General features: G+C 33.1%; 1 protein-coding gene across 2 annotated transcripts in view; it reads right to left on the bottom strand.

Annotated features, from left to right (window-relative positions):
• Positions 1–13,648, bottom strand: part of WASHC3 (WASH complex subunit 3) — a 56,057-nt gene that overhangs the window by 10,275 nt on the left and 32,134 nt on the right. For both annotated transcript variants that reach the window (XM_079140149.1, XM_079140148.1), the window contains exon 6: positions 454–518. In XM_079140149.1, the coding sequence (XP_078996275.1) occupies positions 454–518 (65 nt within the window). The remainder of the gene's footprint in view (positions 1–453; positions 519–13,648) is intronic.

The following is a 13,648-nucleotide window of genomic DNA, read 5'->3' on the forward strand; positions in this document are numbered from 1 at the left end:
TTTTTTAGCATTTCTGAAAAAATCTTTTATAAAATTCATACAAATTGGTACCTAGTTTCATAATAACCATTAATGTAGACCCAGGATAACTTTTCATCCTACTTATTTTCTACACACTGAAGTCTTAAATGAAGAGCTGGTAGATAATAACTCCCACACCTATGTCCCCAAAAGAAAAAGGAAGCATGGAAAGAAGATACAAAACAAAAATTCTGTCATCAAACACTGACTCTTTTGAATACCTAGATTCATGATTGGTCTATTGAAATTGGTTCTAAAATATGCAAAGGCTGGTTTTAGTAGTAGAGGATATTTTCTTTCTTTTTAATATGGCAGAGATACTAGGAAGATGGTTTTCTCAACTGTAAAACACTGTATAAGAAAACATAGCTTAAAATATTTCTATTATAATTGACAGATACAGTGTCTTGGCAGTATATTAGAGCTACTTACTCAAGAAGATCTGGATCTAGTCCTTCTGATATCATTTTGTTTCTTATGGCCATCACTGGAACACCCTAAAGGAAAACATAAGATAATAATTTAGTCACTAAAAATGCCCCTTTTATTGTGTTTCCAAATGCCACCTAAAATAAGACCTTTAGATGCCTCATTATTTAAAATAGTTCTTATTTTGCTTTTGTTAGTATGTGCAAAGTAAGTTGAATTTATAACAAGGTACACATCTAAGCTTATTCATTACTAATTCTGCTGTATAGAAAGTAGAGATGATATTCCCACTCTTAAGTAGCCAACAGAAAGAAAACATTGATAGCTCAAATGACTAAAACCAGCTGAAGTGATACAACAAATACTTACTTAAATATAGGAATAAATACCTTTTCAAATAAAAATAAAGATTTCAGAATTTTTTTAAGCATAATGTATAGTCATATTAATGTTATTTTAATGAGAAAATGATCCAATTCCATTTGGACACCTTAGGAATACAGGTCGAATGGAATTCAAGGACCCTCCGGGTACTTCATTTACATCTTCCCAACACCGGTACAAACACAAAGCAATAAAGTTGTAACAGTGTATTAAGTCTGCAAAAATATCTAGAAAATGTGAATTTCATCATTCACGTTAAGAATATCAAAACAGTAAGAAAAGGATACAACAGAAATAAACACAAATTTACTGGAAAAGGAATATAATTTGATGAATAAACACACTCATTCACTTGATTAAGCTGTTTAAGGGAAAAAGTCACAATCAAACTTCTGTCAACTCCCTCTCTTCACACCATTCCCAAGGATAAAGAAACTAACCTGATGTGTGAAATTTAAGGGCCTTGATTACATCACTTTAAAAAGTAGGGTGGGTCACTGAAAGGGATCTTATCCTTAGATCTCTTCATCCCATGTGGCAGGAGGAGGAGGCTGAGTTAGGTCCATGGAGAAAAGCTCAATCACTTCTCCATTGCTACTGCAACCTCTCCCCTTCTGTCTTCCCATGCACTAGCCAGCTGTGACATTCAGTTTGGAACTTAGGGTACAGAAGAGGCTCCTCAGGAGCTTTGATGCTTTAACCCAATTTCTCAGAGCTGCTGCCCAAAGTTTCTGGGAACCACCCCAGCTAAGGTTCCTCTGCTTTCTTTTCTTAAAGTCCCTAATGTGTTTTCTGGCCTCAGGGATCCTACAAGGTGGTTAGCAATGAATTTGAAGAATTCTGATATCACAGCTTTGATGTTTAACATTGCACAATGGGCAATGTCAGATTCAGGGCAAGTGAGATTACTGAAGGACCAATGACAGAATCAGTAAGGTGATCTTCTAGTTGTTATCTTGAAGACAGGATGAGTTTGCTTAAAATGCAAAATGCAAAAACTTAGAAATACACAGAAATTTTATTTATCATACATAATAAGGTTGTCTGAGATATTTTTAAAGAACAAGTAAATATCCTCACAGCTACTCTTCTTGCCCCAAATGCAAATTTTACATTTCCAAATAAAATCTGAGTCCAGATAAGCACATGTAGAAATGTGGAAGCCAACTTTATTATGAATTAAATATGAATATATTTCTTGTTTTCAAAAAGTTTATTGGTACATAATCATACAGAGTAGTGGGTTTCATTGTGGCATATTTGTACAAGCACATAACAAGTTGATTAATTTCAGTCCCCAGACACTTCTTATAGAAATGTTACAGATCTTCCTAAATTAGGTCATATTATTATTAATGAAGATCCTTAGTTTTTAAATCAGAAAATTTTATTTCAAAAATTTCTTATTTACCCTTAACAACTGTCCAGAAAAGAAGAACCATAATCACTGATTTTGGCTGGGGAGGAACAAAGGTCCCTGTGCTCTCTTAAAGCTTGCTAGTTAAATGAGGCTGGCAAAGCAAAGGTTTTCTTTCAAGTTTACAGGTCACTCAGAAGATACCCTCTCATGAGGGGGAGCAAAGGCAAAATGGCCATCTGAAGAACCATTTATACATGTATCTTCATAGTTACTGTGTTTTATATTATGATTTAGTAAAATTTAACCTATTAATATTCAAATAACGATGGATGTTTAAATGCATTCTAAGTACTGGATAGAATTTAAATAGCACCAACATAAAATTCTCTTCAAAACCATACCCTTGAAAGTACTCTTGTTCCACAAGACAACTTTATGATATTCTGAAGAGAGAATTACGATAGGTTTGGAAGACAAAGAAGGTGGAAGATAAAATTCTGGGCCTTCAGTAACAAAGTTTAAGGACAAATGAAAGATTAGAAAAGAAAAAGCCTACTTGCTTAGCAGTATGCAACGTTAATAGACTCTTACATTTGGAATTAAAAAACCAAGAGATTAAACGAGCACAGATTTTTAAAATACATTACCTAGAACCGAGACTTAAAATAGATTTAAAAACAAAATTTACTAAATAACAAATTAATTAATTTTAATAGTAGAGGAGAAAGCTAACTTCTTAAACGACAAAGAATTTAACTTGATAATTAAATGGTCATCCAACTATCTAAGATAACAGGGAAGTTAAGACTTCAGAACATTTCATAAAAAGAAAAACACTGAAATGCTAAGGATTAAAAGGAAAAAGAGCAGAGGTATGTCATACTTCTTAAAAAATAAAAACCCTCTCAGCTTCTATTAACTATGGTTTGACAGTATAAGGGCTTGTACAAACTCAATTATGTGATTTATTTATTATAATTACCATAATTCACAGGACATCATTGGAAAGGTTAGACAAATAAGTTACAAAGCTGAGAAAACAAAAGGGAAAAGAAATGAGGTTGGAAAAAAATTACTGAAATACAGCAAACAAAGTGTGTGTGGGGTAGAGGAGAGGATTGTGATAGAAAGGGAATAATGGAGAATAGGGATATTGGTGGAATTAGATAAGCTTCCTATCAAAACATTAGTCTCAGGGAATCGGTCATAGTGAAAGGATATCCATATTTTAACCTTAGTTTCTTGTAAATGGTTACAGCACAAGAGTACAGATAAACCCAAAATTCAGGAAGTCTTCAGTTATTTCTGTATATGGATATAGGAAAAGGAAAATACATATACAACTTCTAATATTTTATCCTGTGAGAGACATATCATCACACCTTAGTACAAATCTCATAAAACTTGATTAAAAAAAAAAAAAGAATAATTTGGCCTCTGTTCCAAAGGATGCATTCCAAAGGGATTTGCTGTAATGTTTCCAGTGATGTTGCTTAGAAAATTGGTTGTTTTGCTATATTCTTCCTTAGACGTCAAGTAACAGAGCCTGGTTTGCTAAACATCAAAAAGAAGTGTCCAATTTCTAATCGCCAAGAGACAAAGCTACTGGTGGTCTAAGGAGGACATGAGAGACCTCAAAACTAAAATCTACTGAACTGTGGGATTTTTTTTGGCAAGTGATAACGGCAGTTTGTCCAACATAAGTAATGAAGAAGAGAGAAGGCAGCCATAAGTCTGATGTTCCAAAAAATCACGTCTGTATTTGCGTCACTGGAGAAAGTGTGTAAAGAAGCCACACTAATGAAATTATGATGGCAGCACTAATGGTTAAATACTAGTTTCTTATATCACAAAAACTGTCTGGAGGTTTAAAGGCCTGCCAATATTTACATATATTTGTTGCTGTGTTAATGAAAACCAAGCTACTAAGTCTCTTTATAAACCATGTTGAAATTTTCAAAAAGTTTTAGATTAGAAGAAAAGTAAGTTCCTATTAACAGATAAATGACTTTCCTTTTTTAAAATAATAAAACAATGCTCCTTGTATTTTAGTTTTTCTCTCATTTTATGAGCTTGAATTCAACAATTCAGTTATGAAAAATGGAAAATATGAAGTTTTTATCCCTATCTAGAACAACAATAATAATAATAATAATGAGCAGAAATTTTAAAAGATGCTATCGGTTGGAAAAAGGCAGTCAGTCCTTCAATCAGGCTCCTTTTACTTTAATTTAGTGAAATGCACTCAACCATATCTTTGCCTTTGACTTTCAATAGTGCTATTTTTAAAAGAGGCTGCATTTTATGAAATATTTTTATAGGGTATTATATTTAGGACAAATTTTTCAGGTAAAATATTATGTAAAATAGATAATTATTTCCTGAACAAATCATAACACAAAAAACCCCACACACTTAACGATCTTTTCTCCATCTATAAACTTTCAGGGAAGGCATACAAAATTAACTTAAACAAATCTCTTCATCATTATAACAAGATAGCTACCTAAAAATGTAAAGTTTTATTTCTAAAGACTTGGATAGATTAGAAAATGCTACACTCTGATACTGTTGCTATCAAGGGTTGAACTTCAATATGTGGGTCAAAAAAATTCATAAATCTTGACTAGTACTAAACACAATGGTTTCTTTGAAAGCTAACAGTAAATTATTCCTCTTTCAGGGATTATCCCAAAAGATGAGTTTGTAGTAGAAACACTTTCTTATGGACTGCCATCAGATTTCTTTAAGATGAAGGAACAATTTACATGAAAAAAATGAATGCAAATGAAGATGGCCCAGTGGTGGACAGCTGTAATCTCAGCAACTCTGAAGGTTGAAGCAGGAGGACAGCAAGTTAGAGGCCAGCCTTGCCAATTTAGCAAGATGCTGTCTCAATAAGTGAATAAATAAATATATAATAGGGCTTGGATGTAGCTCAGAAGTAAAGCACACCTGGGTTCAATTCCCAATACTGCAATTTAAAAAATAATAGATTCTGGTCATGATCAGAACCCTAGCAAGTTGGCAAGGCAATTACTGTTGCTTTATTCATAAAATAAATAAATACATTTAGCAGGATATCTGTGCCTTTTAGGGATAAGGAACTATGAAGAAAAACATTTAAGAAAATTATTTCAAAAAGTAAGGAATCTGTTGAATCTGAGACAATTCAAAATAAAGCTGCATCAATTTTTCCATGTGACTAATTTACCCCCCACTAATATACTTGTAACATGTTAAATATCAGGACTTAATGATCCAAAAAAGTATATGAGTATTGCATTTGCATTTTTTTTACATTTACAAATGCTCCAAGTATTTGTTGACTTAAGAGTATTTGAGGTTGTGGAAGACTCATTTTCCTCTCCTCTTTAATGTAAAAACAGTATCTAAAATGAAAAGATTTGCTTTGATATGCTAATTAACATTCCATATATATACCTCATTTTGCTCAAATGACATTTTCCTACTGAAACAAGAATTAAATATTAGAATTTTCTAAATTTTATTATACTTTTACTTTCTAGAAATAAAAACCTCAAAAGAATATTAATAGAAATTATGGAATCTGCTACTCAAATAAAGAGTGCTATAAATTCAGATGGCCTCCTGTTCAGTTTTTGAAAACATTACTGGTACTGAAAGCTTGGCCCTTGTCTCCAGTGCCAACCCAATAAAGGAGGACATGGTTTTGAGAAAAAGGGGAAAAAAAGTTTCTATTGCTTTGCTAACAAAGAGAAACACAGGGGACTCCTGTCCCAGAGGCTGTGATTCTGCCCATCAAGGGGAACAGGGTTTGTTTTTAATAGGCGATTCAAAGGCTACATTCCACATGTTCTCTGTCCAAGTTGTGATTCACTTGTTAATCTGGGAGACAGTCATTTCTGAGATCTTCTGGTGCCATCTCCACATCTGAATTACTTTGTTTCTGTGGTGGGTATGTGCTCAAGGACAGATAACTCTGCCTAGGATGGGAAGAAAGGTAATCCTGTTTCACCTGAGATTAGGCATGGGGAGAGGCTAGGAAGGAGGAGGAAAAGAAAGAAATATGTCCTTTTAAATATAAAAGTGCAGAGCAGCAAGGGCTATATTTAAAGCATAAAGCAGACCACTGTTACATTACTACATGTTCAAGAGGATTTAAAGAAGTATCTACAAACACAGCAATAAAACTATGAAGAACTCTTAGTAATTGATTATAAAGTTATTTAGCAATTTAAATAACAGAATATTCATTTCTGAATTAATTTTCCAACAGTGACAATGTGTTTAAATAGGTGTATTATGTTTAAATAGGTGTATTATGATTCTCTCATACAAAGCCATTAGGAATCTATAGGTCCCCTTTTAAGGAAAGATAGGATTAGGCATTCCCGTGGCTACAGAATCACAATTAAAGGTCAGAATCTGATTACAATGTCAACAGCTCATGGTCTAACCAAATAACTAAATAAAAATCATTTGTGAACTTGGAATAGAAAAAAGAAAAGAAAATCTGGGATATTGCTCTATATTATGAAAAATTTGAGTAAACAATATGTAGGTCTAAAAATACAAATTGTCCTCCAAACCAGGAATGCCCGCCCCCTTATGAATGCTTACACTATTTGAGATCCTTGTCAGAAAGTGGTATTTAAACTGAGTGTGGTGGCACATACCTGTAAATCTAGCAACTCAGGAGGCTGAGGCAGGAAGATGACAAGTCAGAGGCCAGCCTCGTTGACCTAGTAAGACTTTATCTTCAGATAAAAAAGGGCTGGGGATGTGGTTCTGTGGTAGAGTGCCCTGGGTTCAATCCCCAATGTGAAAAAAAAAAAAAAAAAAAAAAAAAAAAGTGCAGGGTGGGGATGGATGTGGTACTAAAAATACCTTCCTTAAGTTCAAGTTCCTGAAACCTCAGGCATTTCTCTCTCCTGATGTAAGCCTGTTTCCTTACTATAGCACATTTGCTTCTCTAGTCCTTACTTTCCCCCTCATTAGCCAAAATCTTAGACCAAAAAAAAAAAAAAAAAAAAAATTAATAGTAAAAGTGAGATGCTCGATACTTCTAATAAGAGTAAACCTAAGAAGGGCAATTCCTATGGGGTCCCCTCTTGCCCCTGCAGGAAGCTCTGTTCTCTTTTCTTCTCAAATAAATCCTACTCTTTTATGCTAAATAAATAAATAAATAAATAAAATCTAAGGAAGTAACTACTTAAATTTAAATGGTTATTATTTCTTCCTCACCAAGTTGGAAAAATTTTATGTAAGATTCCTTACTTCTGGCAGAGGTGGTCAGTGGTAAAGGAGAGAAAGGCACTGAGAAATCGAAGATGGATAATTAAAAAATGAATATTGGATCAGAGTTTAAAAACTATACCCCACACTTCAGAAAGTATAACAACTGCTATTGCTACTGCATAGTCTCAGAAGCCTCCTTAGGAACTTTAACAGTGAGTGTTGTTCCTTTTGTCACAACTTGCAGAGTTAAGGAGTTGTTTAAAGGATTTGGAATGAAAGATATGAAGTTCAGAGTTAAAGTATTCTGCTAATACCCTTCATTTGTTACAATTTATATGATTTAAAAGAACTTCCTGTGTAATTTAAAACTATTATAAACTAATCTACAAGTTCCCTCTTATGTGTTTGCTTGCTTGTTCTTCTGTCTTTATTTCTTTTGAGTGGGGGACAGACGAATAATAATAATATGGTGAATTTAAGGCAGATGAAGTAAATTTTATAGGAACTTAGAAAAATAAAATAAACAAGAACAAAATATCTTGGCTTAAAAGGATTATTTTAAGATAAGCCATCCTACACATTATCTAAATTATTTTTTAACTTGTTGTTTTAGTTATACATGCCAGTAGAATGTATTTTGACATATTATACATCCATGGATTATAACTTCCCATTTTTGTGGTTGTATATAATGTGGAGTTATGCTGGTTGTGCATTCATATATGGACATAGGAAAGTTATGTCTGATTTATTCTATTATCTAAATTAATTTAACTATACCACCAGTGATACAAAAATATGATCTGGAGAATAAGTTCCTGAAGTTCTCATCAAACACACTTTTATACTAAAGAAAATTTAGTATAAAATTTAGCATCCTAAATTTATTTATTTGACAAATTTAGCATCCTAAATTTATTACCTTATCAGTTATTGTTTAAAGATTATTTTGTATTTTCATGTTTCTTGTGTTTCACTTACTCTCCTTTAAAAGTATTTTTCACTTAACTTTTTAATTATGTAGTACAAAAAAAAAAAAAAAGAGCTTAAGTGTGTAGTAGCCAAATATCCATCTATAGTTCTAATGGAGACTGGTACCTGTGTATGAACACCAGTTTGTTGATAGGTGACTATTCTTCAAATATGTACTAAGGTTCACAATTCAAAATGTATTTTCCAGAGACATTAGGCACCATAAACCAAAAAAGTTATGGTAAAAAAACTAGTTTCTGAAAACAACTTATTCACAAGTTAACACTTTTATGTACCTAAGGACAGCTATAATAAAAAAGATGTCATATTAGTATTAAAATATTCTGAGCTGTATGACTGGCAACAGTGAAATTTGTGAAGAAGAACAGATGAGGAATCAAGGGAAACACAAATGATATTACTTAATAAATATGGACAACCACATAACTTAGTACTACCTGCTAACTACATGGCAAGTACTTTTCTATCATCTTCTATTGTTATCACATACCAGGAAAAGCAAGACTATAAAATCTGAACTTAGCGGTATAATTGTTTACTGCTAACAAACATTCATAATAATTTTTAAAAGAATAATCAAATACCTAAAAGGGAAAATAAATAATTTAAATTAAACCTAAGATTAAATTTGTTCAGACTATGACCTGTTCAGGTCTCCCTAACTTTCAAGGCAACATGTAGAGGATTAAAAAGGCAGCCAAAATGATTTTAAAAATCATGATTTGTAAAACTGGCGTAATAATTCATCACACATGGTTTCCTTAGAGGATAGTTCACTGCGGCAGAGAATAATTTTTATGGTTCTTTGACAAAATATTCTCTGATTTTAGGTTTTCTGGATTGTCAGGCGATGGTTTCTGGATAGTCAGGCCACAGCAAATCATAGGTAACATTGCAGATGGCTAACTACAGAGTTTTCTACTTAGGGGAAAGCTTTATCTAAACCACCTTGACTTAATATATGACAGAATACAAAGGAAGGAGGAATAATTTTTGGAGGTCACTGGAGTTCCATTTATCCCAACTCACAGTTACTACTAAGCTTTGTGTCTTTATTCACTTATAGCCAAACAGACCTAGCGAATCATTTAGTTGATGGAAAGGATAAAATTTTCTTTCAGAAAATATTCAAAGCTGGCTAAATGAAATTATTAAACATATGAATGTTAATTTGCATCTTTACATTCATATAGAAAATCAAGTCATTTGATATGTGGTTTTTATTTTCAATGAACAGCATAAAGCTTAAAAAAAAAAATCACAAAAATTGTGCTCCAATCCTCCAAATGCTCATGTATTAGAAAAGCATTGACCTTGATATTGATTAGTAAACTTCAGGTATTATAAAAGAAGTTAAATACATATTATGTTCACATAACATTTTTGAAAATGAAAAATGAAATAACTTATAGTTATTAAACTCAATCTGTAACAGTGTTTTTTACATTTGTATTACATACGAACCAGTAACTACTCCTTTTGACTATACATTGATTGATGACAAGGAACCTACTCTGAAGTTTTCTAAGCCATGGAAAAGTCACATTCTAGTCAGAAATCAAAAAAAGGTTTGAAAGACTTTACTCTTACAGTAATTACATCTTGGTTGATATCTAAAGAGCACCCTACTTCATGCTTGACTATAGTTTCACCAGTTCCAAGGTGCATAACCTCTTGATGAACATCTTTAATATTCATTTGCAGCCTCTGTGTCCTTAGGTAATGGAAGTCACATTTCCTCAGGCCAATATCCACTGCTGGCAACAGATGCATCAGAACCACCAGAACCAAAGAGATTATTCAATTCACATTTTAAGCAAGCCAAAGAAAATAGAGCTTTAAAAAAGTCTAAGTGTCCGAAGAGACTGGTTTGGCAAATATGGTTTCAAAAAATACAAGTCATTAGCTTCTTAATGTGGAAGTTGGACTTTCCCAATGCACAATTTATTACTGGCAAAGGATTCACCAAGCTCTGCCAGTAAAAAGGGAAGAATTGTTGGAAAAGTGATCTATGTACACAATTCCAGTTAAGTTATAAAAGCAATATGTAATTTAGTAAAGGCTTGTGCTGCACTATTATGACAACAAACATTAAATCAGAATCAATTATCTGCCACATTTGGAACACAACAGTATTACTCACTGAAAAATCTTGTGTAAAACTTGCTTAAAAAGGAAAAAAAAAAAAATCAGAAAATGCCAGCAGGTGTTCCAGGAACTTTCATTAATAACAAGATCCAAATCTGAGGATCAATTAATAGATCATGAATACAGAAGGAACTTCAGAGTTCATATGTGTAAGGAAACTAAGGCCCTGAGAGGTGACATGAACCGAACATGGTCTTACAAAGAATATATGATAAAGTGCAGAAAATATAGTATGTTGCATTTCAGAAATACAGAGTAAAGATTTAAGTACACTCCTATGCATTCAAATTTTCTCCCAGAAACTACTTTCTGGAACTTTCATCATTCTTATGTCTCACAGAGGGCAGTAATCCAGGTGTAACAGAAAAAGGCATGGAGACCAAAAAGCAAAGTATTGCTTATTGCTCTATTAACTGGTACTTGTGAGACAAGTGAAAAGACTGTTGGTTTTATTTAAAGGGGTTTATATTAATTGAATGGTTTAAATTATTAGACTCTAAAATAGATTTATAGGTATGTAATGAGGCAGGACAACTATCAAAGGCATTCTAGGAAGGATCTAGGACCAAGGAAGAGGAAATTCACACAGATGCTTAAGGAGAAAGGCCCAAAAGATTCTTGTTCATCCTGATATCAGGAGAAAACCAAAAGATTAAATGACCACTACATAGATGATCTGCAATATTTAAGCCTTTTATATTAGAGGAAAAGTTGAAAGGGCTTGAGAAATATACTTTTGTATTCTATTATTAGAGATGAAGAATAATTCAGGAAGGATATGGGAGAAAATATCATAAGATTGTTGAGGTGCTAGGGAGTACCAAGATGCAAAGTAGAAGAATATTACCCTTTGGAAAAAGATAAACAGTATAAACAGAATTATAGATATACTTAAGGAGGGAGAACTCATATTTTTAAGTGAAAAGAATATAAAGGTACTGAAAAAGAAATTAATCATAGTAGTGTCCCCGGAGGTAAGAGACCATGCAGCACTGCTAATTACCTTTTGAGGGTACAGAGATGCTGATTTTTAGGATCTCAGGAATAGATTTTTATACTGTTAGTATAAACAAGTGATATTTTTCTTAAAGACAGGTTTTGGTTTTTTGACACCAAGCCGCCTTTCTTTTTGATAATGTAAACAATTTCCTAACTGCTGCAATGTAGCTTCTAAAACTCACCTTCAATAACCTATGATAATACATACAATGGGTAATAAACTACTCAAAATAATATCAACAAAGTATGACTCACTATTCTGATGTTTTTTTCTACAGTAACAACTAAAACTAAATTTTAAGTGGTGGGTATGAAAGAGAAATCTTAGTCGTTCTCTGATAAAATTTGGGAATTTTAATGAAATTTGCAATCTTACAGGGAAAGCAAAAACACTTCTCACTAATGATAAGGCAATTTGTAATAATGATGCCTTCTGGAATGATCTGGAGTTAGACTCCTTCTTAGGGCCAGCAGTTGAAAATGTTTTAACTCTCTGAACACTGTTCTAAGTCACACTCAAGAACTTGAACCAGCTTAGCACAATGAACAATTGATTAGAAGACGAACATGGAAAACAGGAAGGTATACCACCATTCTGGAGTATAGACACAAAACTATTTAGAATCTTCCATGTGACTGAGAAAAATGGAATGAGTCAATAGCATGGCTTATAATTTTTTTTTTTTTTTTCTGATACTAGGGATTGAACCCAGGGGCAAACCACTGAGCCACATCCCCAACCCCCCCACCCCCTTTTTTTTCAATTTAGAGACAAGGTCTTGCTAAGTTGCTTAGAGCCTCACTAAATTGCTGAGGCTAGCTTTGAACTTGTGATTCTCCTGCCTCAGCCTCCAGAGCTGCTAGGCAGCATCACTGTGCCCAGCATAATGAGTCTCTAACACTTCTGTGAGGCTAAACAGGTGGTACTGTCATCTGTTCCAGTTTCAATTTTGACAGTCACTCATGATATACTCAAGAAACAGGAGAAATGGTGTATTTATATGTTGTTTAATAATCACAACCTAAATAATGATGATTAGCAGATTCACGTTAATTTTGAGGAAGACATCTATTTGATCTATTCTTGGGTTGGGCCTATAAAACATTTAAAATCAGTAACTTGAAGAAGTAATGTATTTATACACTTCCAGGTGACACAAAGCTGGGAAGGAGAGTTTGTATGCAGGATTACATAATCCACTGAAATATACTTATGAAGTACCTTTCTGGCTAAAGAGCTAAAGTGAATACAAAGATTAATCAAGACACTGGTCTTCCTCTCATGGTTCCTATTTTAACTAGGGAAATAAAAATAAATAAAAATAATTATAGAAAAAGGCATGAAGTAACAAATACCTTAATAAATAGAACCAGTGATTGGATAGGTCAATATGGTTAGCTTTGTGGGTGGGTTCAGAATCTGAGATGATTTCATAGACGCATTCATCAGAACATGTTATATGAGTAAAATTTGGACATGTAATAATCAAGAGAAGAGGAACCTAGATTCAGAGATGGAAAAGCATAGAGCTGCTTACATAGGGAAAGATTTGTGGTTTTGTCTGATTGAACAATGGAATTCAGGACAGGGAGCACTAGGAAATAAAAAGTTGGGTAATAAGATTCTGGGATACAGGTTGGCAAAATAAACTAAAACCAATAAAATTGAATTTAACTTGGATGAACTTCCAGTTTTAGGATGGCAGTGTAAAGATATTGCTTCTCTTTGATAATCAGCCCCAAACTATTAGAAATAGAACACAACCTCCAACTTCAATGATTAAGAGACATATATGAACCACAATGTATAAAAATTAAAAGGAGACACCATGAAGAAGCAGTACCTCCAGAACCCTAGAAATGTTTAGGACATAAAAATACACTCACCTAAGGCTGGAGGGAGGCAAAGAGCTTAAAACAGGAAAATCTGTCTAAAACAGGAAAAGTCTAAGACAGATAAAATTGAATCCCTACTCAGTCTCAAGGACACTAGCCAAAAGGATAGAGTTGTCAAGTACTACTAGAAAGGGTTTGTTTGTTTTTAATAAAACTAAAAATTTTCTTAAATGCTTTAAAGTAAAAAAAAAAAAA

The sequence above is a fragment of the Sciurus vulgaris genome (genome assembly GCF_902686455.1).
Source record: "Sciurus vulgaris genome assembly, chromosome: 5".
NCBI lineage: Eukaryota > Metazoa > Chordata > Mammalia > Rodentia > Sciuridae > Sciurus > Sciurus vulgaris.